The 23,478-nt window shown below is 43.4% G+C and overlaps 3 protein-coding genes across 4 annotated transcripts in view; all 3 read right to left on the bottom strand.

Annotated features, from left to right (window-relative positions):
- LOC133471207 (gamma-glutamylcyclotransferase-like) overlaps window positions 1–2,663 on the bottom strand; it is a 3,042-nt gene extending 379 nt beyond the window's left edge. Inside the window, exons 1-3 of one of the 2 annotated variants that reach the window (XM_061760521.1) lie at window positions 2,280–2,663; window positions 1,224–1,381; window positions 1,015–1,150 (exon numbers count right to left, since the gene is read on the bottom strand). In XM_061760521.1, coding sequence (XP_061616505.1) covers window positions 1,015–1,150; window positions 1,224–1,381; window positions 2,280–2,597 — 612 coding nt within the window. In that variant the 5' untranslated portion in view covers window positions 2,598–2,663. The remainder of the gene's footprint in view (window positions 1–1,014; window positions 1,151–1,223; window positions 1,382–2,279) is intronic. The other variant, XM_061760522.1, reaches the window with a different exon arrangement.
- A 399-nt stretch (window positions 2,664–3,062) lies between these two features.
- snrpd1 (small nuclear ribonucleoprotein D1 polypeptide) lies at window positions 3,063–5,805 on the bottom strand. The gene is made up of 4 exons (XM_061760523.1): window positions 5,650–5,805; window positions 5,055–5,131; window positions 4,158–4,349; window positions 3,063–3,280 (listed from the first exon to the last, which is right to left on the bottom strand). Exons 1-4 carry the CDS (start codon window positions 5,661–5,663, stop codon window positions 3,204–3,206), a joined length of 360 nt encoding a protein of 119 aa, XP_061616507.1. The 5' UTR covers window positions 5,664–5,805; the 3' UTR covers window positions 3,063–3,203.
- A 711-nt stretch (window positions 5,806–6,516) lies between these two features.
- On the bottom strand, window positions 6,517–23,163 carry LOC133471049 (ankyrin repeat and IBR domain-containing protein 1-like). The gene is made up of 21 exons (XM_061760187.1): window positions 22,851–23,163; window positions 19,187–19,477; window positions 18,271–18,442; window positions 18,060–18,191; window positions 17,444–17,659; window positions 16,722–16,839; window positions 16,436–16,656; window positions 16,264–16,352; window positions 16,055–16,199; window positions 14,908–15,068; window positions 14,380–14,468; window positions 14,139–14,269; window positions 13,932–14,066; window positions 12,744–12,830; window positions 12,486–12,552; window positions 12,059–12,204; window positions 11,783–11,961; window positions 11,653–11,704; window positions 11,363–11,419; window positions 11,146–11,269; window positions 6,517–10,523 (listed from the first exon to the last, which is right to left on the bottom strand). The coding sequence occupies exons 2-21, from the start codon at window positions 19,372–19,374 to the stop codon at window positions 9,520–9,522; spliced, it is 3,513 nt and encodes a 1,170-aa protein (XP_061616171.1). The 5' UTR covers window positions 19,375–19,477; window positions 22,851–23,163; the 3' UTR covers window positions 6,517–9,519.
- Window positions 23,164–23,478: the final 315 nt, after the last annotated feature.

The raw sequence follows: 23,478 nt of genomic DNA, 5'->3' as shown, positions 1-23,478 counted from the left end.
CGTCACACGACACGCATTGAGAACCCATTGAGACCGCCTCAAACATCGCGGAGAAATAAAAAACAGACTGTACGACTCTACTTGCATTTTCTTGGACAAAGTGGAAGTGTGTGTCTTTATAGTTGCACAATTGAGGAAAAATCTTAAAATATTTTTTGGTCAAGTTGATGGTCGACGAAGACGACAAAGAACGTTGCCAGCCTGAGAGCGCAGAGACAAGATATGTGGAATTATTGGTTAGGGTTTCAAAGTAGGGTTTCAACCCTATTTTTCAAAACAAGATTAGGGTTTCAAACTGAAACCCAATTTTACGGAGTTTGAACTCTTTGTGCCTCTTTTGTCGCTTCATTTTTTTTTTTGCCTCAATTCCTCAGCAGTCATCAAAGGTGTTATCGTCACCAAATAAACAAAATTAAAAATTTAAAATTTAAAAATTATCGCTCGTTGTTTTAAATTTGATCATTTCTGTGATCAGAAATGCGTCACGTTTGTGTATCAGAAAATCAGGTTGCCATGTTTGCTCGTATAATTTAACCGGTAAGGGTGCTGCACATACATTTGGATCCATCCATCCATTTTCCATACCGCTTCTCCTCAAGCGGGTCGCGGGCGTGCTGGAGTCCATTCCAGCTATTTTAGGGCGAGGGGTGGGGTACACCCGGACCGGTCGCCAGCCAATCGCACGGCATATAGAAACAACCATTTGCACTCAAATTCACACCTACGGGCAATTTAGTCTTCAATTAACCTACCATGCATGTTTTTGGAATGTGGGAGGAAACAGGAGTGCCCGGAGAAAACCCACACAGGCGGGCAATGAAATTGAAAAAAACGTCACAGAAAGAAAATTGGGGGAATTTTTTTTTTAAGAAAACTAAAGAAAATGAGGACAAACCTATTTTTGTCAATCAAGAAAATTCTCTATCATTTTTCAATTTAACACCCCACCTTGACGCTAACGGTATTCAATATTAGTTGTCATGTATACACGTGTACGCACATATAGACACGTACATGTTTGTACTGCGGCGAGGTCAGGCGAGCGTGGAAGTTGTTCATCTGGTACGTCTTACACAGCATTTCTCCATGGCCGCTGCTCTCCACTCTCACCAGCAGTGGGGAATAAATCCCCTCGTGGACACCTTCCTGACTGAAAATACAAAAACGCACACAAGGCACGTCAGTGTGTGTGTGTGTGTGTGTGCGCGCGTGTGCATGCGTACATTGGGACTGACCGGTCCAGGGTGTCCAGGTGTTCTCGGCTCATGGTCCAGATGATGCCCCACACCTCCGAGCCGGGACTTTCTCGGATAGTGGCCACCCCGCCGTGCCAGTTGCTCTCCATGTTTTCGCCCCACACGCCAAAATCCAGCTGATAGTCCTGCGCACGCATGCACGCGCACGCACACAAAAGTACACTTTTTAAAATGACATCGTCAATGAATCAATTTGTTTTTAAATGATCACTTTTTGTTACTTTTTTTTATTATGACGAGTTGTATTATATTTCAAACATTTGTAGTTTATTTATTTTTTAAAATATTTAATTTCATGACATCAAATTACACTTATTATTATAATTATTACTTATTCATTTTTATATACAGTATTTTTATTTTACAATTGATGCAGTGGATTTCTTTTATTATTGCAAATAGTTTTTTTTTTTTACCCCAAAAATATTTTGGAATTTGATACATTAAAAATACTGTATATTTATTTTCAAAATAATATTGTTAAATTATTTCTGATGTTATTTTATCATTTATTTGTGAAATAAAGATATTTTATACAATTACTAATGATTATTTATTTGTACTAATTTATTATTTCAAGTGACACTTAACACATAACATAACATAACACAAAACGCATTTAAAGTATCCCTTTGGCGTCATCTAGTGGTAGTCCTTGAAAGTATCTTGTGCACAGTTAAAAGCGAAATTGTGTCTCTGCTTCTCTACAAATGTATTTACGGTGTACTCCGTGTTACAATCTACCTGTACAGTTGCTGCGTTCAAGTACTTGCTGTAAAAAGAAAGTTCCATTCATTTGGCAACAATTTTTGCCGTGTGCGCGTCAAGCGACGCAGAGGGCGTATACGTCGGTCACGTGATGCAATGCGTGAGTATAAAGATGCCTTTAGTCGTTTTTCGCCCCGATTTAAGTCGCATGAACCAACGTTTAAACGACATTTTAGTGCCAAAATGTGGACATTGCCAAGAAAGCGGTTCATTTCCCAACAAATATTACAAACATTACAGCAAGTTTTGAATAACCTTCAGTCGCGCGGTGTCGAGGAAGGTCGCCGAAGGGTTGCCCAGGCGCAGTCTCTCCCACAACATGTTGCTGCCGAACGCAAAATACGCGAACGTGCCGTTGGCGCCGGTTTCTCGTGAAGTCATTTGGAGGTCTCTGAACGCCTCGTGGCCGCTACCGCTAGCAAGTCCGCAGCTAATGGTTAGCCAGCTAACTAAGCGGAAGCACCGAATCCGGATAGTCTGCTTTCTACCACAAAAACATATCGCTAGACAAATATTAACAAAGTCAGCCGAGCGGAAGCACATTTGGAAACCTCGAGACATAATCGTCGACATCAGGGTCCCGCGCTGCGGGAACGTGACGCTACACCCAGTGCCGGAAGAGACTAGTCGAGCTAGCTCCAAATTTCAATAGTTTACATGTTTGTGTTAAGAATATCAATAAAGAGTTTTGAAAAAAATAATATCTTGGTAATTTAAAAAATGAAGCTAATGGTAAAAAAAAGCTAATCACTAAATGTGTAATTAAATGACAACAAGTTTTTCTTAAAAACTTCAATAGTTTGTATGTTTATGTTAAGAATATCAATAAAGACTTGAAAAAAAAGAAAAATTACATTGTTTTGGTAATAACAAATAATGACGCTAATGGTTAAAAAAAGCTAAAGTTAATCACTAAATGACAAAAGGTTTTTCTTAAAAACTAACAGTTTAGCTTTTATTTGATCATTTGTAATAAGCATTTTGTAGGAAATCAGGAACTTTATTAGAAACAAAAAATTACTAGTGTGGTAACAAGGGTTTCAACAGGTCTCATCAAGGGGCATTTTAATGTACAAAATGAGGGGAGAGGAAAAAAACAAAATCACAGAAAACAAAGAATCCTGTACAAAAACAGTGAAGAGCAGGTGATGAGTGATTTTGGCAGGGGGGTCGAGGTGATCATCTCCTGGGGCCCCCCCGACCTCGTCCCCGTCCTCTGCCGCGTCCTCTGCCTCTGCCCCGGCCTCGGCCAGCCACTGCACAAACACACGGGATCATTGACAAAACGTCTATTAAGTACTTTCAAACTTCTTCACCTGGATGGTTAAAGGAAAATGTGTTATTGCATGTGGTTTTTCCTATGTTGGGTTCTCCGTTTGGGGATGCATGCTTTATTTATTTATTTTTTTTTTTTTAAACCGTAAACATGTAAAACGATGAATGAGGAAAACACTATTCAGAATTTTTTTGAAAATAGCAACAGCTTAATTGAAGAGATACACCTGTCTTAATGAAGAAAAATAGAGCAAAAAAAAAAAAAAAAAAAAGTACTTTGACAAAGATATCACTTTCCAATGATTGTTTTTGTCAGTATTTGTCTTTAAGTAAACAATGAAAATATGCGAAAAAAATAAATCTAAATAGTTGTATGAAAACAAGAAATTTGAAAACTTTTTGTATTTAAAAAAAGAAAATTGGAAAAATTTAAAAACATGGTGGAAATGAAATGAAATTGCCTATATATGGATATTGGGGGGGTTAAATCTAGAAAATTAATTTAAAAACAAAAGGCAAAATATGTTTACAATATAATAATTGGAAAACTATTAAGAAAATTTGAGCTTAAAGTTAAATAACAGAATTTTTCGATTATTTTCAAAAAATAAAATTTTTAGGGATTTCCGCCAGTTTTATTTGAACCGACGCACTTCTTGACAATGCAAAGTGCATTGACTATGCATTGATGTAAGAAGTGTGTGATTAGTCTTCAACGCTTTTTTAGTACTTTGTCAATAGATTTTCTGCAGCCGGGCGGGCATTGCAAATGAGAATCTGTTCTCAAAAGCTGTACTTAGATAAATAAAGAGTTAAATGAACAAAGCACCACACAGTGACGAGGCACGCGCGCCTTACCGGCTTCCCTCTTCTTGGACTTGATCTTGGGCTCGATGTCGACGAGCAGCGTGTCGAGCGGCAGGCTGTCGGGCAGGATGAAGTAGCGGATGTTGTTGCCGCGGATGCTCAGCGACTCCAGCTGGGCCGGCTCGCGGTTCTTCAGCGTCATCTTCACCGCCTTCAGGTGCGTGTTCATGCTCACGTCCACACCTGCGTACATGCACGTATGATATCAAGTAGCCGGAAGCAGCACTTGGCTAAAAGCACAAGTATCTTAAGAGTAATTAACTTTGGTTGAACTTCAAAGTCCGTTAAGTATTACTTCAGCAAAAGTCTTAGTGTGTGACATTTGCTGCACTTAAGTATCAAAAGTCATTTTTGAAAATTAAGTTTCAGAAAATCTTTAAACAGTATTGTATTGGAAATATGTACGTATGTTTTTAAGGCGAGTGGACAGAACTTTATGTTTGGATTTATTTAACTTTTATTTCTTTAGTTCAGTGGTGCAGGAAAATTGTGTGCATCGCTCTACTCGACCCATTTGTGCCATCGTCAATTTTCATTCTTGCTACACAAAAACAAAAACGTGAAAACAATTCCACTGGTGTTATCCGGAGTCGTTTTCTTAAAAAAAAAAAAAGTCACTAGATGGGTTAAAAAAAAAAAAAAAAAGAAAAACTAGCCAAGCTGACAGGGGTTCTTGTTAACTCTCCTCCTTTCCTTTCAAAGCCATGTTGTTAGTGTAAGCAGTGCATGTCAGTAGTGACCTACTTTGGACTACGGATGCTGCACACAAAAAAAGTCATCTTGATAAATAAACTCGAATTTCTAACTACAATTGATTACTCACTCAGCCCTGCGGCTCGCCCGTCATTTCTCTGTATTTTAGTTTGATCCCACATAGTTTAACTTTACCTGTGATGGTGCCGTGGACTTGAGTACCATTCTTCAACTCGATGGTAACCGTCTCGTGGCTCAGTTTCATCAAAAACCTTTGTTTGAAAACAAAAAAACAATATTAACCATCTTTGTTAACCTGTCCGCTGACATTACCCTTAACCGATTTGAACCCAAACATAAGATTACAGCCCCGTTTCAGAGAACGCAAACATTGACATAATGACATTTGTATGGGATAAAACGTGTAATTTAACTTTAATTTGAATAATAATGACTTCTGGAGTGACGAAGGAAGTAAATGGCTAAATGCTGAGCTAAAAATCATCCTCGATAGCTAAAAAGGCAGTTGTATGAGCGTTTAACCATTAATACCCCAAACATGCAATAATTTTAGTAAACGGTTCACACGAGCTGCCGTTTGCACGTCAAATATCTGTGGACATTTACGACGAGCTGCACGATCGCCATTCATTCGGACCGTCGCTTCCCGCCTGGCTAGCAGCTAACACAATCGTCCAACTTCCATCTAACTCCATCCGACGTCCAGTCCTCGTTTCGCACGCCGGACATGGCCTTATCGGGCACACGGATGCGTTTTAAGGCGTCCTACCTGACTAGTTTCATGATGTCGCGACAATTCCTACACCAAAATTGGAGTGGGAGAGAGAAAAATTACGGCGCTCGATTTGACTAAACCAAGCAGGCCGCTAATGGTGGACGTTATGTTCAAGCAGCGCGCTTGTGACGTCATTTAAGTGCGACCAAAATGTGTGCGCGTGACCACAGCGCCGTCAACAGGCAAGGTGGCGCACTACACGTCGGTTCACGTAGCTTTGTAAATCAAGTAAATCTGAAGTTAATAATTTTTTATTTTATTATTTAAGATGTCACATTAGGGCTCTTGAAGTTGTTATTATTATTATTTTATTTAATGATTTCATGATCTCCCAAATGGACCCAGAAGTTTCTAGTATTCATCAATGTCATAAAGTGGATCAAATTGTTTTTGTTCCTTTTAAAAATATATATATATATTTTTTAACAATGTCACTAAAAAATACATGTTTTCCCAAAAAATTTAATTATTTAGTTTTATTTAACAAAGTCAAAAAATGCACCCCCAAAAATGGAACCAGAAGTTTACAAGTTATTTAACAATGTCACAAACTGGACGTGGAAGTTAAAAATAGATATTTAATGACATCATATAATGGATCCAGAAGTGTATTTTCTCAATTTCTATTATTTAACAATATCACAAAATGGATCTGGAAGTTTTTTTCCTCTATATTTTCATGATTTAGTTTTATTATTTAACAAAGTCACAAAACGGATCCTGAATTTTGGAGGTAACAGTGAGACTATAACCCCCCCCCACCCCCGCCATTTTTTGGAAGAGGGGGATGGATACCCCAAAATGCTTCTATTGTGAATAAAAAAAAGCATGTACCTTTAAATTACAAAGCACTCAAGCATCTCAGAGCAACATTTTTTTCTTTTTAATGGAGTGTAAACTTTGCACTGACACGCTTTCATTTGAAACTTTATTTTTTTTTTGTAGCCACACATTGATGGGCACAGGTGGGAATGTATCATAGATGAGCAGAAAATGCCCTTTCCCCCCCCCCCCCTTGACATCTTCTGTTATTCTTTGATGTTCCACAACATAACCATCACCAACGGAATATAAAGTAAATCATAATAGTAATAAATAACTGAGTGTCACGCACTGCCATCCTGCGAAACATTTCCTGAAAAAAAAAAAAAAAAAAAAAATGGCGGCATGAAATGTTCACCGAATAGATTTTTCCTTAGAGACAGAAAACAGTCACAACAGGGTGTCGCCGCTTGTGTTCAAAAGGTTGACAACACATTTTCGATTGATTTACACATCCTAATCCCAATTTTTCATGTCTCGATTACGAGGGACTCAAAGCATCAAATCGTATCTTGACGTTAAAAAAAAAAGAAGGAAAAAAAAAAAGCATTTTGAGGATACATGGTTGGCCGCAGGTGCCCAACTCGGGGCGTGCGGAGGAATTTCACGTGGCCCATTACAGTGTGGAAAGTTAAGTTCTGACTAAAAAAGCAACAATAAATAGCTACAAATAAAAACATATGCTTGAAACAACAACAACAAAAAAAGGCACATTGACATTCACAACACACTGCATACCATTTCAGTAGAGGAGGAGAAAATATTATTTTTTTTAAACAATGCAAACGTAAAAGCAATAAATGACATTTGTCCATAAACTTGGCAACACTGACGTCTGCATTAAAAATTTGCTACAATCAAAACGGACTCCACAGATGGCAATTATGTAGATGAAGATGGATGGCACTTGGGAATTGGACGCTAACCTCCACAAAAAGCGGCAGTGGAAATGGCTGACCTCGTTATAATTGTGAGATGACCAACTAGTGAATCTGTTGGCAAACAAAACAAAGAAAAGTAAGAGTGTGTGGTTGCTCTCCTGCAGGCACAGTGTGCACGAAGGTCCAGTATCAAAATGAGGCCCTCTTGATTGTACAGTACGCTAACTAACGCTAACGCTAGCTCCGAAGGCTACAGCAGGATTGTTTCTTTTGTCTTGTCCTTTTTTTTGGTCCTGAAAAAAAAACATTGGCTGTTTGTTTGGATTTAAGCACCGAAACGCCATTGAGCAAACACTCGAAGCCGTGTCCACACAAACACAGGTATTAAAAAAAAAAAAAAATCTAAAAAGATTTGGAAATTGTTCACGTAAAAAAATAATAATAAATAAATAAAAAAATTGGGATTATCCAGTTTTTTTGTGTCTTTTCCCAAAATGGCTTTCTTCACGTTTGTGATTCGCTAATAAAACGGAATTTTGGACTGTAAGTTACAGCGCCATCTGTTGCTTTGGCATGCACTTTTTACATAGATGGATATTTTTTTTGTGCACCTTTAAGGTGATGAACCATATTTGTGAACATAAATCGAAAATGGATGCAACATCAATAAACACACGTATTTAAAAAAAAATTATTCCACAGAAATTTTGAAAAATTTTCACAGTTAAAAAAATATTTTGGGGGATGTCAGTAAGAAAATTGGGCATTATTTTGTAGTTGTAACATACACCATTGTTGCGGTTTTGTGGTTATTGTTCCTTTTCCATAAATTGATTTCTTCATGTTTTTTATTGGCTAATACGAAGGGACTTTGAATTATAAGTGTTACAGCACCACCTGTTGTTGTAATATGAATCAAAACTGACAAAAAAAAAAAAAAACCTCCACAAACATTACAAAAAGATTTAAAAATGTCGACAGTCTTTTTTTTTTTCCCCAAAAGATTTTTTGTTTTGATGTAGATGTGAAAATGGGAACATCTCGTTATTTTTTTACGTGTGCCCCAATCTCAGTTTCGATCATTTTCTTGAACGGCTTTCTTCAGATTTCTTTCCAGATGAAAAAATAAATAAATCAATACAATTCTATGAATTTTAGACATTTTCTCAAAGTTTTGCAACTTTTGCTTTTCTACGAAAGTAGATGGGGAGATGGTTTTTCATGTTTGTGACATGCACCATTATCTCAAGTTTTATTTTTAAAATTGTGACCTGCTTTGAGTTTCTGATTGGCTAAAGTGTAACAGCGCCACCTGTCCGCTTTGCACTGTTCATGGGGATGGAGATTATTATTATTTCTTTTTAGCTATTTGTACATTTATAAGGCGTGTAAAAACCATGTAAAACAAAATGAATGCAATGCTGTGGTAGCATTAATAATAGTGAAAATAATTATAGTTATAATACAAAAAAACTAAGTAATTAAGTAAAATAAATATTTGTAATTAAATAAAAAATATACAACCGTTGGTGTGGCCAGTTTTCTAAAAATATAAAATTAAAATAAATAAATACCTGATTATCTGTGACCACCTCAGTAGCTTTGCCTTGATTTTTGTTTGTTTTTTAAAGAAGAAAGGTTTTAAAGTTAAAAAAAAAAAAAAAAGAAAAGAAAAAAAGAACACCCTGCCCGTGACATCTTTGCTGCGGGGCTCAACAACCTCATTAGATAACTTATTATAATAACAATAATACTTACAGTCAAACTTCAGTACACAAACATAATTTAAATGTTTTCCATTGAATAAATGAATAGAAATAGAATGATCTGCGTGGGTTTAAGTTGAACAGCACACTTTGTAATGAAGATTTTGCCAAACCAAACTGGGTAGCCAGATCAGAAATAGAAACAATCCTCATGTTTAGCTCTTATTTCCAATGCTAAAATGATTAGGCTTCCAAAGAGCACTATCGTTTGCACTTTTCACCGTGAAAACTGTGCCTGTATTTGAAATATGTGACGTAGGGAGGAGCACAAGATTTGTTGGAAAATCTTGTTCAGAAATCGATTTTTTTTCCCGTGAACTGAGGCTTGACTGTATAATAATAATCATCATCATCAGAATAATACACACAGTAAACAGCAGCTATCTTCTTCCGCTTCACACCAAGTGGACTTTCTCCTCCCACTCCACAGGGGACTCGCCCACCTCCAGCTGGAGGACCAGGTCCAAGTCTGCGGAGGTGTCCTCGCGGGGCGATGCATCCGCCAACGCATCGGTGCCTTCCTCCTCTTTGTTGTCCTCCTCGCCATCGGCGGCGGTGTTGTCCAGCCCCAGCGTGCCGGGCCTGCTGGGGCGGCCGCGGGCCAGGTCCGGCTGGCCCTCCGGGCGCTGCCGGGCGGCGGCGAGGGTCTCGGAGAGCGCGTCCGGGGATGAGTCGCTCTCGGTGGTGGGCGGCGAGGGGATGAGGGCCAGGCTCTGGGGGTTGTTCTGCGGGGTGATGTTGTAGTTGAACCAGGCCATGATGTTGTCCAGCAGCTGGGCGCTGGCGGCGGGGTCCAGGGCCTCGAGGCTCTGCGGGTCGCTGGGGGTGAAAGGCCTCCCCGGCGGGATGACGGGCGACAGCAGCAGCAGCTCGGGTTCGAGCTCCGGAGACGGGAGGCACAACTGGGCGGGGGGGCGTCGGAGAGCGTAGTTGGACGGACTCTCTCGTTCGGCCTCGGGCGGACGCGTGCTCGCGTGGCAGTGACTCTGAGGGTCCGAGTCGGGAGGAGACGGGTTCCCGAGTTTCATAAGGCTGTCCCCCAGCTTCAGCAGCTCGGCGCTGAGCGGGGGAGGCGGAGGAGGGAGGGGCAGGGCGGCGGGCGGCGGCACGGACGTCTGAGAAGAACAACCAGACGAGTCTGTCCTGTGGGGAGGGCGCGGCGGTTCCGGAAGGGACGGGCCCCTGGCCGCTCCCGCGGGGCTGTCGGGGACGTCGCCGGGAATCGCCGCGGAACCCTGCGGCCCGCGCTCCGGCTCGGGGACGCCCGCGGGGACGCCCTCGGGGCCTCGATCTCGCCGAGACTCCTGCAGAGACAGCTGGATAGCCAGCAGGATGTTGGGGTCGTCCTCGTCCAGGGAGCCCAGCGCTCTACGCCGGCCCTCGATCCTCTCTGGACCTTCTGGAAAAACAAGCCAACAAAAAAACTGCTCAAGTCTTGTACACACGTGAGCCTGTTGTGAGGGGCGGAGCTTTTACACAATTAGTGTAGCAGATCTGTGTATATGGCTCATCAAGCGGAGCCGTAACTAAACCTTCATACTGCTGTCTTTCTACTATATTAGTAATATATACTAAAGTGGATGACTTGACTTGAAGTGAAATATAAATGTTTGAAATAAAAACCAAATACTGTAAGATTAAAGTATTTTGGGGTGGGATTACAATATTAAAATCAACATTTTTTTTTTTTTTTTTTTTAAGAATATTTTTTTTAATGATTGTTACATGTAAGAAATAGTCTTAAGTGCTGTGAGATGAAGTAGAGAGTTAGAGCCAACAAGGAATATTACGAGCTTCGAGCAGAAGACGAAGCAATATTAGAATACACAAAAAGCTAGGCTAGTAATTATTCTTTGGCGCAAAAAAGTGGGGGAGTGACCCACTAGATGGATCGATGGCGACACAAATTCCCTTTTACGACCCGCATTACTGCCTCCTACAGGCCTGGAGTGGAACAGCATCTTCAACCAAACCCGTGGACAAGCGGAGGATTGTGCGCGCGAGTGGAGCGAAAGCGGGACCTGTGCTGTCGCTCCTCCTGCTGCTCTCGGGCGTGTTGCTGCTGCTCCGGAGATTGTGCAGATTCAGCATGTCTCCCCTGCGCCGCGCTCTGTGCCGCCGGCGGTACTGAATGTCAGCGAAATCCTGCCGAGCGGCAAAGCGGCATAAAATTCATTTCGTACGCGACAACACCACCACCACAAAACCACACAATTTACAGCCCCGACGAAAGACGACCTGTGATGCTCGGTCCCGTTGGTCTCCTGCTCCCAGCACAGAGTGACGACTGCCCATCTAGACACACACACAAGCGTGATAGCATTTAGCATGTATAGCGGCCGGCCTAAATGGGCTCCAAAAGTCACCGAATCAACGTCGAGGCACATATAGAAAAACAACCATTCACACTTGTATGCACACCTGTGGACAATGTGTAGTCTTAATTGAATGCGCCTACACATTACATGTCTTCGGAATGTGGGAGCAACCAGAGAAAAACTTGAGCAGAGCAGCCGGAAAAGGTTTACCTCAGGGGAGGCGAAGCCCAAGTACTCCCAATCCCACGATCCTCCAGGGTAGCTGAAACAGACACAAAAGATACTCCATCATTGTTTTTTTTTGGGGTTTTAATAAAAATGTTTACGGATCATCTCGTACCTCCTGCGCGGGGGCTCGGGCGAGTCATTGGGCGCCACGCCGCGGGCAACCGACGCCAAGAACTCCTGCCGCTTCTGCTGGACCAGGCGGGCGGCGCTGACGATCTTGTGGCACGGCGTCCTCAGGTAGGAGCGGTTCACCTTCTGCGCCAGGTCCTCCACCACCATCTCCAGGTCGGTCTGGCCAGACGTCGTCGTTACAATGCCAGACGCTAACATCCCACCCACCCATTCGCAAATATTGATATTGTGATTTTTGTTGTTGTGTGCAGCGTACCTGCATGAGCTCAAAGATTTCCTTCTGCGTGCTTCCCTGCTGCAGGAAGAAGCCGTATGGGTAAGAGCACTTGAGCACGCGCCGCGTCTTCAGCAGCTCGCTCACGCCGTCCTCGATGAAGCGCGTGTCGGGCGGGGCGCCCTCACCTGGTGCAGTCGCGCAAACGACAGGGTCTAAATATTTGTGTTGGTGCCAGATAGCGAAAAGCAGCCCCAGAATATACAAGAAACCAAGCTTTCTGAGTGAGCAACACACTTTTTGCTAAAGAATGTCCTTGACAATCTTGACATTTCAATGTAGAAGACTCACGACACCCAGTGCTGGATAGAGCAAAGCAGCCCCAGAGCAATAACAGATTTTAAAACCTAACAGCCAGCACTTATCCTATGGGTTGAACAACTTCCCGTTTCAAGTGAAAGCCACTCACGCCTAATGAAGGCTCTGCTCAGCTGTTCCATCTTCTCCTTGGCCGTCCTCAGCAGCTTCTGCTCCAGCTGACAAACACAAAAACAACAACCATTCAAAAGTAGACAAACGTATTAGGAAGTGGCACTGGAAGAGATGTTCTGGCAATGAGAGCAAAATGCCCGCTGGAGGGCTTTCAAGTTTGTGCTACAACAGACGCGATATTTTAATGAATATAGCTGAGTGTGTGTGTGTGTGTGTGTGTGTGTGTGTTGGTCACCTTGTAACTGTGTTCGTGGTTCTTGAATCTGCTGTAGTAGTGCATGAAGCGGTCCAGCTCCTGGAAGCTTTTGTGCTTCTTTTCTGCCTGCGAAAGTCATATTATTATGAAATAAAGGATGTATTGTATAGTTGTTTTTTTTTGTATTGAATGTATTGTTTTAATATTATTACTTAAGTCTTACCCGTAGTTTTCTGACAGGATAGTTGATAAAACAATTAAAAAGGTGTTAACTGAGATTAAAGATGTTTTTTAGAAGGCAATTTTTCTGTTTAATATATATATATATATATTTATATATTACACCAAAAAATTGTACACTTACAATTATTTTAGGAAAAAAAGTTTGAATATAATATTTAAGTTATATTTCTTGCGAGAGAGTCATATATGAAATTGAAATAATTTTTTAAAAATGTTACCATTTTAAAGTTCTATTGCCAGCCCCCTCCTGAAAACAAAGTAAGATTACAAGATTATAGTTGGAGTTTTTTTTAATCGTCGGCTATGTTGTCATTGTTGAATAAAAAAAAGTCAGAATATTACAAGACTAAAGTTGAATTTCATGCCAAGGAAAAAAGCTGCAATCTTGCAATAAAATGCTATATATTTAGGAGAACACAAATTTTAAATATAAAAAAATTAAAGATGCATTTTTCAAAAAAAGATCAAGGTAAAACAATTCCAAGGAAAAAAGTAAGTAAAAGTTTTTTTTGTTTTTTTTTTGTGAAGTGAGACTATCACTAGAATAAAAAAAGTTGTAATTTTACAATAACACATCATATTCTTGGAGGAAAAAAGTTGTCATATTACAAGATAAATGTATTTTTTTCCCAATGAAAAAAAGTTGTAATCTTTGGATATGTAGTCAGTTTTAGAAAAAAGTCCCAACATTACGAGGTTAAAGTTTCCCAAATTATTTAATTCCGCAGAAAAAGGCCGTAACCTTCACAACAATCAGTGTAATGGAACAAACCTGGCACTGGAATACAAGAAGATTAAAGTTGTATTTTTCCAGGGGAAAAGTTGCAATATTACAAAGATTAAAAGCAGTAATTTTCAGTTTTTCACAGGAAAAAAAAAAAAAATCCCCAATCTTACGATAGGTCATATTTTCTGCGAATAAAAGTAAAGAGTCAAGTCACTTTTTCCCCTTGAGACAAAGTGTTAATATGCGAGTGTTTGTACCTCGACAGTCATCTCTTTGGACTGCTCCTCCAGCTGCTGGATGACCTCGTAGCGCGTGCAGCGGTAGTAGCCTCCCGTCGACGAGCTGTGCTTCTTCCACTCCTCCAGGCAGATCCAGCAGAAGTCGTACTTGCACTGGAAGAGCGCCAAAGCGCCGTAAAAACACGGTGCGCACGTTGTGTTGCGTTTCTTCACACAAACTCCCACCTTGGCACACTGCATGTGGTTGCAGCCCTCGTTCTTCTGAATGGGGGACTTGCAGTTGGCACATGGCTTGGAGTTGGTCAGCAGCCAGAGGCAGTTTGCGGCGTCTTCGTAAGCCTCGCTCACACCTGCCACTACCGAGGAAAAAAACAACAACACACACACACACACACACACACGTATTCGAACCATCTCAAACTTGCGCATTAGGCGATAAATCCAGCTAATCTTCTGCGAGACTTACACTCCTCGGGCTTCATCTCGGTGACTTTTTGGAGCCACTTCCTCCACATGTGGCAGTCACACGGCTCGTGGGCCTCGCCGAGGCACTCCCTGGGGGGCGCGCACACCAACGATAAGCCCGTTAACTTGCAAAACCGCTGGCTTGAAAGGACCCCCCCACAAAAATTGACTCACGGCAGAGAAAAAGAAAAAGGGCATCAAATCGAGCTTTGAAACCAATGAGACATTTTATTTGTTGAGTTTTGGCTGTGTCAGGTTTACACACGCTAATTTCAATGGTGAGGCACTTTTGCACAATACAGTAAAGGACATTTTGCTGCACACTTTGAATGGCGAAAAGTGGCGAACAAATGGAAAATGGAAAGTCAGCGGTCCATATTGGGAAGCTATCAAGTAATTATAGTTTAAAAACAACCTTAGTTCTAACAAAAACACTTTACGGACCTCAAAATTGAATGCAAACCATAAAACTATGGAACAGAACATAATTGACAAAAGAGTAAAACATTCAAGAACAAAAGCAAATTACCAGCAGAAGAGGTGGCCCTTGCCGCAGTCGACGGCCGGGGAGGGCAGCAGCGGGAAGCCGTGCGGGTCGCTCTCGCCCGGGCCGGGCCGGGTGAGCCGCACCGCCCGCTCGCAGCGCGCCGCCGGACACCAGCGGATGGCCGGATTGTTCTCCACAAAGGCCTGCGGTTGAGGAAGAAAAAGGCTGAGGACGGAAAACCCCAGACAAAACACTCCTAAATACTGAATGCCCGCCTGGCTCGGAAGGGTAATACAGTTCCACTCCAGTCCTGCAGTTGGCAGTAGAGTTCACCTTCCAAAGCCTCACTCTCCTTTGTTTTTTTTGTTTTTGTTTTTCTGGGTGGAATGAATCTACATTTCTGTCACGGAACCATCCTGCTATAGTGCGGAAAACTGCTGAAATCTTTTTTTTTTTTTTAGGAGTTTTTACAGTGTTTTACATCAAATGTAAATACTGTACAGTATTGAAAACAAATATTGCTTACAATCCAGTTAAAACCCAAGATGTCGATAACAATGAACATTAGAGCAGTTTTGCAGATTATCATTCTCTTGGGCGACTAATCTTATTGGCTTGAAGGCCTAAAATGGCCTCCAAGGCTTCTCGTAGCCAGAGGGCTCCCTCTAGTGGTCTGAGAGGGATTTAGTAAATTAATTGTTCAAACTGCCTAAATTAGAGTGGCTTCAACTTTATTATTATTTTTTTTTAATCCACGACAGTACATTGGTTATGTGCAGTTCAGTTGTTCATAACTTAAAAGCACAATACATTTGAATTTAGAAAAAACATTTGTTTATGTGCAATACATTTTAATTTCTTCTACAAGAAGAGTTTCGTTTTCCTATACTTAAGCACAGTGTTAATGTTCAAATTGTGCATAATATTTTAGGAATAAAAAATTGTCGGGCCAACTCGTGGTGTACATTTGTTTCTATACATTTTATGCTTTAACAGTTTTTTTGTTCAAATACATTAAAAAAGTGTTTTAAAGTGTGTTTTGATCAATTTAAATGTTTAAAGGGCTAAAAGCAGACTTTCACTGTGTCTGGAACGTAAACGGCGGTTCACTGAAGACGACATTCGTCTAACTAATTAACCAATGCAAATAACATCGTGGAATTAGCATGTTAGCCGCTAGCGCCGGTACCTTGATGTCAAACTGCAGGTAGCGCTGGTCCATCTCCCGGGAGACCACGCTCTCGATGACGTGCACGGGCACCAGCTGGTAGCACTCGTACGCGGGGCAGAAGATGTTGTGCGCGTCGCCCTCCTGGATCTTCACGTTCAGGAACCTGCGGGGAACGTTAAACGTGTCGACGTGGGCTTCGCAGACGTCACCGCGGACTTGGAACGTACCCCTCCCAGCAGGCTCGGCAGAACTCGTGGCCACAGGACACGTCCACGGGGTCCTCAAAGACGGAGATGGAGCACAGGCAGATGCCGCACTGCGCAGCCATTCGACAGTTTTTATGTTTTACAGCGCGTTACGAAGTCGGGGTGCGTCTGCCGTCGTTTGTGCAGGTCTCACCGTGGCCAGGCCCTCGTCGGCGGGCGTGAGGCAGCTGTCCGTGGGGGAGGTGAAGGTCAGCGTGACGGGCGAGCGCGGCGTCCGGGGGGTGCGCGGCGAGGGCAGCGTGTCCCAAGCGTTGTACCCGCTGGGCGGCGGCGTGGGCACGGCCACGCCCGAGCGCTGGCAGCAGCCCTCGGCGTCGGACATCCACGCCTCCAGCAGCTTCTCCCTGTCCCAGTCTGGAGGCGGGGACGAGATTTAGCGCGGTCCGAAAGGTTGACGAGAGGGGACGTGCCCGGCGTACCGTGCGCTCTCAGCAAGGCCTCGGCAGTGAAGAGGGGAGCCTGCAGCATGTCGGCCGTCTCCACGATCAGCATGTCCTTCAGTCGGCGAAGGTCCTGCAGCTTCAAGCCCTCGTAAGGCTGAAATATTATTAGTGAGATAATAATAAATACAAATAAATAAATACACGAATACATATACTTTAAAAAAATATATTAAAATAATCTTAAAAACAAAAACAAAAAAATCTAAAAATGAATAAATCTCAACACACTAAATAATAGGAAAATAAAAATATACAATTACAAATAATAAAAATAAACGTTTTTTTTTTTATGAACCAAACTACAATATATTTCTAGAAACAGAAAATAACTAAAAATGAAAACAATTAAATACAAAACAAAATATATATATAAAAAAAAAATAATGAAAAAATAAAGATAAATAACTAAGCATTATCTTTTAGTGTTTAGTGTGTTTTTAACCCCTTGCGATAAAATCGACTTCGATATGTTGAACACTGACAACATGCACATACAAAAAAATAGTTGACATTTATGACACTAAACTTAGCAAACTAAAAAAAAATGTATGTTAACACCAAAGGGACCAGAATGCAGGAAAATATCCTTGCTACACATTCATGCCTCTTGTCGTCCCGTCCTTTCTCCATCTAACCAACTAGTCTGTCAGATTCAGTAGCTTTGATCCGTTCGATCGCTAAACCCTTCATCCACTCACCTCTTTATTCTGCAGCAGCTTGCCTTCGCCACGCGTGTCCGCGCTGGTGTGCGACGGCCGCGGCGGCGGCACGGGCCCCGGCGAGGAAGAGGAGAAAACCATCTGCGACTCCAGGCTGAGGGCCAGCTCGGTGTGGTGGTGGCGCTCGGCGTGGTCGCACGGCGTCAGCTTGTCGTCGTCCTCGATGAAGAGGTCCGCGTCGCTCTGGATGAGCAGCTGGACGACACGCCCGCAAACGACGTTATGCCACTGTGTGCTTCTTTTTCTACGCTGACGCATCGGTAACGTTTCTACGGGGGTCGACGATGATCGTAACAAGAATCCAGGCGTATCTTTCGTCTGACAGCAGCGGGTTAGTCTGGACAAAAGCGTTACAAATGGACACCCTCCGAGTTCTACCCATAGTCGTCATGGTAACAAAACACTGTGTTGGGACCACAGAAGAAGGGGGCGGGGTGAGCAGTGGGGACCAGCCCCACTAAACAGATTGTAAATATAGGGTGAAAAGTGTGCTGTCATTCTCAATCCGTTGGGGAACATTTTTTTGAACCAAGCACGTCACAGACACGCTTCTTTAAAGAAACACGCTCACATTCCCAAGGCAAAAGGGAATCACCTCCACGCAGCTCTTCATGCCCGACGCAGCGGCGTAGTGTAGACAGGTGCTGCGGCGGTTGTCGGTCGCGTTGACGTTGGCCTTCTCGTACTGGCCTCCCTCCAGCCGAGCCCCCGTCCAGCGCAGTAACATCTGGAACCCCCCCCGCCCCCCAAAAAAACGGCATTAAAATTCCGTCCAATGTGCGTTTATTTGTATGTTTTTGCCGTACCTGCAGACAGTCGGCCCGCCGCTGCTCCTCGCGCTGAGGCCGGGCGAGGCGCGGCGACAGCGCCCCCTCGGGCAGCAGCAGGATGAGCGGGCCCTGGCAGAGCACGTGGAGGCACGTCTCGTTGTGCACGTTGCGCTTGTTGGGGTTGCCCTCCTTGCTGAACAAGAAGGACCTGCGGGGAAAAGGAAATCAGACAGGAAACGCACATTGATGGCACGTAGAGGGAGGAGAGAAGACCAGGAACGTTTCTGCTTTGCATCGCTGGGATCACTGACATGAGACCTGACACATACGCACGCGCACAGAACACACACACACACACGCACACAATGATATGATTTTCCATTTCCACACCACCTTTTTGTTTTACCACCCGCCCCAGAAAAAAAAGGTGGCTGTTATGATGACGTTTGACACCAACATATGGCGGGGGAGATATTGACGACATACTATTTATTCATGAAATGCAACGAAGAAATACTACTAATAATTAGTCACATTTCTAAATATAAGCAAATATGTTCTATTTGAAACTTGGGACAAGACTATTTTTTAAATTACAAAAAAAAGTTACTATTTTTTTTTTTGTTAAAACAATTGGGCCGATCCAGCTCACCAGCAACCCTAATGAGGATAAGCAGTATAAAAAAAAAGCAAAAAGAAAAAAACAGACGGATGGATGAATTAAAAATGATAGTTTTACATTTTTATTATATATACCATCTTTGTAGATTGTGCAAGTGAAGCGACCATGACAGTGGAAAGTGCAGAAAAGTGAAACGACGCTGTCATTAACTGCTAATTCTTATTCAGTCAAATATGAGCGGCTTGCAAAACTGGTATTACCTACCTGCCGAACGCCACGGAAAGCAACATCCACCCAAAACACAAAACAAAATAACCAAAAAGATTTTACCTGAGCAGCCGCGTCATGCCATGGCGGCACACGTAGTGCAGCGGCGTGTTGTGCTGGTACTGCTCTCCGTACGAGGCGTTGGGGTCCAAACCGTCCCTGAACTGCGGGTTGCCCTCGTACAGCTGCCAGGCCAATGCCTCGTCGCCACCCACCAGCGCCTTACGGAATTTGGTGGCCGTGTTGCCCATGGCGGCGGCCCCCCGACGCGATGTGTGGCGAACTCCTTCCTCCTCCCCTGCTCAGCAACAGCTCACAACTCACAGCAACATGGTTCGGCGGTCCTGCCCTGCCCTGAGAGAGAGCGAGAGAGAGAAAAGAGGGAGGAGAGAGAGAGAGAGAGAGAGAGGGGCGTGGTCAGTGATTGGATGATAAGGAAAACAGAAAGATGGATGTGAGAAGCCAGCGAAAGAAGAGGTGAACAAAAGAAGATGGAGGCAGCAGACAAAATCTATCAGCTGTCCATGTTATCTCACCGGAACGACGGGGGTGGGACGGTTGGGCGGGGGGTGCCAGGAGAAAAAAATAATAATTATAACGAGCAGGCGAGAGAGGGGGAAGTTAACCATACACACGCCAACGAGTCCTCTCCCGGCGTTGATGGAAAGCACCACGCGGCTGGATTTGCAGCTACATGCGTGTGCGTGCGTGCGTGCGTGTGTGGATTCTTCATCACAAGTTGACTCTGCCTGCAACAGGTGACACGTCACTTTTGTGTAGGAAAAATGTAGTGAAATTTCAAAAAACATTAAAAAATCTAAATGTGTGCCAAGTCCATTTTTTGTGTGTATTTTATAAAAGCCCTTCTACTTTTTAATCAAATGAATGTATAAAAAAAAAACGATTTTTCTACGAGAGAAATGTGTGACGCGTCAAATGATGGCAACGAAACGGAGCAGATTCATAGCTAATAGTAAATGCACGAGACCTCCGCCAAGGCCAAACAAATCCGAACTAGCGCTCACCTAATAGCATAGTTGCTTAAGTTATCTTTTAACGGTATCGGAAGAGGGGAAAAAATAAAAATAAAAAAACAAGAGTCCAGTTGCCTCGATTCAACCTTCACAGATTTACTATGAACTTTTTGGGGGATATTGTGATAGTAATTTCAAGTCGATTAGGTAATTACGCTATTAGGCTAACAATACTGTATATCCATCAGCTCAACGTCCTGTTCCTCCTCTTCTTCGGACAGCAAAACCACATGAACACTTACTTCCACTACCGGCCCATCTTGCGACGACGGCTTCCAGACACGGTCGATCGACAACCGAATCCACAAGAGCAAAGTTCAATGTGAAACAAATCCGCCATTTGGGGACAAGCAGCTGCTTCTTTGGTGACAAAAGAGCCAACGTGCGCTAATAACAGCTCGGCGGGGAGACGCAAAAAGCCAGCTTGGCTTCTTGTCACACACTTCGTGCATAATCACCATCTTTAAACATTGCGTTCCGCTTCATTTCCTGCCTGCTTGCCCACCACTCCGTCACTGCGTGTGTGCGCGCGCTGAGGGCATCATTACAGTGTTCAGTCTGCGGCCATCTGTCTGGCCTCTCACAAAGAGCCTCTCTCTCTTTTTTTTTTTTTTTTTTTAGCCCAGCTTGAATAAAGTGCCGGCCGACGTACCCCACTTTTCTTCTGGAGGCCTCGCCCTCCTCCAAAGTTCACGACGCGCCAGACGGGATACATACGGAACTTTCCAAACATGCCTGAAAAGTGTCTTTGTGTGTGTGTGTGTGTGTGTGTGGGTGGGTACAGTTAATTGGCCAGGCTGCCTTCTTTGCTTCCAGCCCACTTCACTTTTCTGTGTGTGGGGGCAAAAAAAGGGCAGGAAGACTGGACGTGCTGGGAAGTGGCACTGGAATTCCCGCGTGGCCCCATTTAGACGGGCGGGCATGGAATTTAAGTGTTCAACCTGACCCGCTAACCTTAATCCGGTTAGGTGCCGCCAGATTCCCACAGGTGGGGGTTGTTGTTTGTTTCATAACAAGCAACACATAAATCAAGGTTAAGAACAAGTCACGGCGCTCGTTTTTGACCGAAGGCCGATGATTTGTTTAACAGTGTTTTTGTTTTTTTTGGGTGTGGTTTTTATTTTAATGGCAACTGCAGCTACGAACGCATTCACGGCTACAGACGTCCAAATCCCTGTAGATGGCGCCGTCGCATCGTTTTGGACTGGAGATCAGCACAGCTTTTGAGGAGGTGATAAAAGATTAATCAGCGAATCTCAGCCGGTCGCATCGAGTCGGACAAATTTAGGCACCTCACGCTCGAACTGTGTATGTATAATTACGACATTAGCAGGGTAAGCGTCACGGTGGTTCGTAGAAAGTGGTGCGTGCGTGGCGATCGGGAGGAAAGATGACGCAAGTCATGGAGGGAATGGCGAATGCAACATAAAAAGAACATTACATTTTTCCAAGAACCCCCTCATAATCCGAATGCTATTTAAACAACTATCACATGTACCCCTAAATGCCATCAAAATGACAAAGGTGCCTATTTTCAAGAAAAAGGTTGCAATGTTACAATAAATTCACATTTTTTTTGCATAAAAGTAGTCACCTTCTGAAAATGCCTTTCATTTTTCCAAGATGAAGTCGTAATATTGCGATATTGAAGTCATAAGTTGACGAGGGAGTGAATTTAAAAAAAACAACAGTCGTGACGTTAATTTCGGTCGACAGCAGAGGGCGATATTGTCAAACATGGCGCCCCCTTGAGATGAATGAAAATGGATGAATTCATCGGTTTAATTCTTATTCCACGAGCGCAGTATTAATCAGAATAACGTGATTATACCAATGGGGGCGCATACAAAGTATTATTGCAAAATAAATGGTTTACTTTGCCTTTAAAGGGTTTGAAAATTATTATTAAATATAGAATCCTTGTTAATCTATCTATGCTAGCTACATATAGTGACAGGCAAACTAATTCAATGCTGTTCCACTAGATGGCAGAAGGTACAATTCACTTGTGTAGCCACTTGTTGCCATTCATTCAACACAATAATAGTTTTGTGTTTCTGACTAACTCGATTTGGGACTAAATTGAGACGAGATCGTTTCAGTAAATTGACATTTAGCGGCATTTTGGTTTTTGTCGAAGTGCCGTTCTCATCAAGTCACAATGAGTAAGTTGCATTCCTCCGTTCGAATTGACATTCATCTGAGAATATATCTAATATGACTGTTTTGAATGACAACTGACTTATTCTGATGCAGTGCAGTCGTGCGACCACCCAAAAAAATAATAATAATAATTCAATTAGCACCTGACTAAAAGTGTCACTCAGAAGTGAGCCTGAGTGCAAGTGTTAGATTAATGAACATTGAACTTGAAAAGCGATTTTCACTTTTTTCTACATCAAAAGGAGAACAACGGCCAACGACGAGCTTGCGCGATGACGTCAAAAAGTTAATGTAGCAGTAGCGTTAGCAACATATGCTTATAATGGGGTTGGGTTGAAGCGGGGCACACAAGCCCGACGACGACGCGCTTCTCCCGGGGCGTTTGCATCCACGCGGCCCCGCGCCTCGGTTCAACAAGCCCGCCGGCTCGCTAAGTAACCCGGAAAAGGGACGGGAAGGGGGACCCGCGACCTGCTGCTAACGCCGCGCGCTCGCCCCTCGACGTGAAACCTCAGCCGCGTTCAGCTCACCCTTGTCGCCGTTTTCACTCGCTCCGCGGCCCAAGTGGTGGCGGCGGCAGCAGCAGCAGCTCTCGCTGGGCCATAACTCGTCGTCATTCGCCGGAAGAGCTCCTCCTCGGCTCGAACATCCTCTCACAGCCGGCCGGAGGTGGGGAGGGCGACGAGGGTGAAGCGGCTGCCGACAGAAGGGCGAGACTGGCGGTTGACTGGACGTGTGCTGCTGCTGCTTTGCTGCTGGTGGTCGGCTTCACTGTTGCTGTTGCTGACAGGGAGGCGAGCGAGGAGCGCATGCGCGAGGGCCGTCACGTGACAGGGCGACTTCTTCCTCTACGCACAGTGGCGCCTTGAAATACGAGTTTAATTTGTACCGTGGTCACGCTCGTAACTACAGTGGACGCCGCATACTCGCGGTTCGGCACCCGCGGATTCACCTATTTGTGATTTTTTTTTTTTTTCATTTTTGGGGAGGAACCAACACCAAAAATGCTTTTTGGGGGTTTATCCCCGCTTATTCAAAAATTATTGGGGTTTAAAAGCTTTTTTTCCCCAATGCAGTAATAATGCCCGTCAATTATCTTCAGATTCGGCCCCGGGGCTCCAGTGTATCTCAAATCAACTCTTAATTGAAATGAATGGA

Source organism: Phyllopteryx taeniolatus, chromosome 21 (genome assembly GCF_024500385.1).
Source record: "Phyllopteryx taeniolatus isolate TA_2022b chromosome 21, UOR_Ptae_1.2, whole genome shotgun sequence".
Classification (NCBI taxonomy): domain Eukaryota; kingdom Metazoa; phylum Chordata; class Actinopteri; order Syngnathiformes; family Syngnathidae; genus Phyllopteryx; species Phyllopteryx taeniolatus.
Note: the sequence above shows the minus strand (reverse complement) of the source record. Positions and strands in the feature narration are given on the sequence as shown.

Bases quoted from the DNA above. Each gene is read 5' to 3' on its own strand.
- snrpd1 (XM_061760523.1), bottom strand. The intron at 4,350-5,054 runs GTAAAGTTAAAC...GCATGTACGCAG, and splicing joins AGTCCACGGCACCATCACAG to GTGTGGACGTGAGCATGAAC. The intron at 3,281-4,157 runs GTAAGGCGCGCG...GTGTTTGTGCAG, and splicing joins GTCCAAGAAGAGGGAAGCCG to TGGCTGGCCGAGGCCGGGGC.
- LOC133471049 (XM_061760187.1), bottom strand. From the start codon at position 19,374: ATGGGCAACACGGCCACCAAATTCCGTAAGGCGCTGGTGGGTGGCGAC. The intron at 16,657-16,721 runs GTACGCCGGGCA...CCCCGCCTCCAG, and splicing joins GGCCTTGCTGAGAGCGCACG to ACTGGGACAGGGAGAAGCTG. The intron at 10,524-11,145 runs GTCCCGCTTTCG...TTGTTTTTCCAG, and splicing joins CAGGAGGAGCGACAGCACAG to AAGGTCCAGAGAGGATCGAG.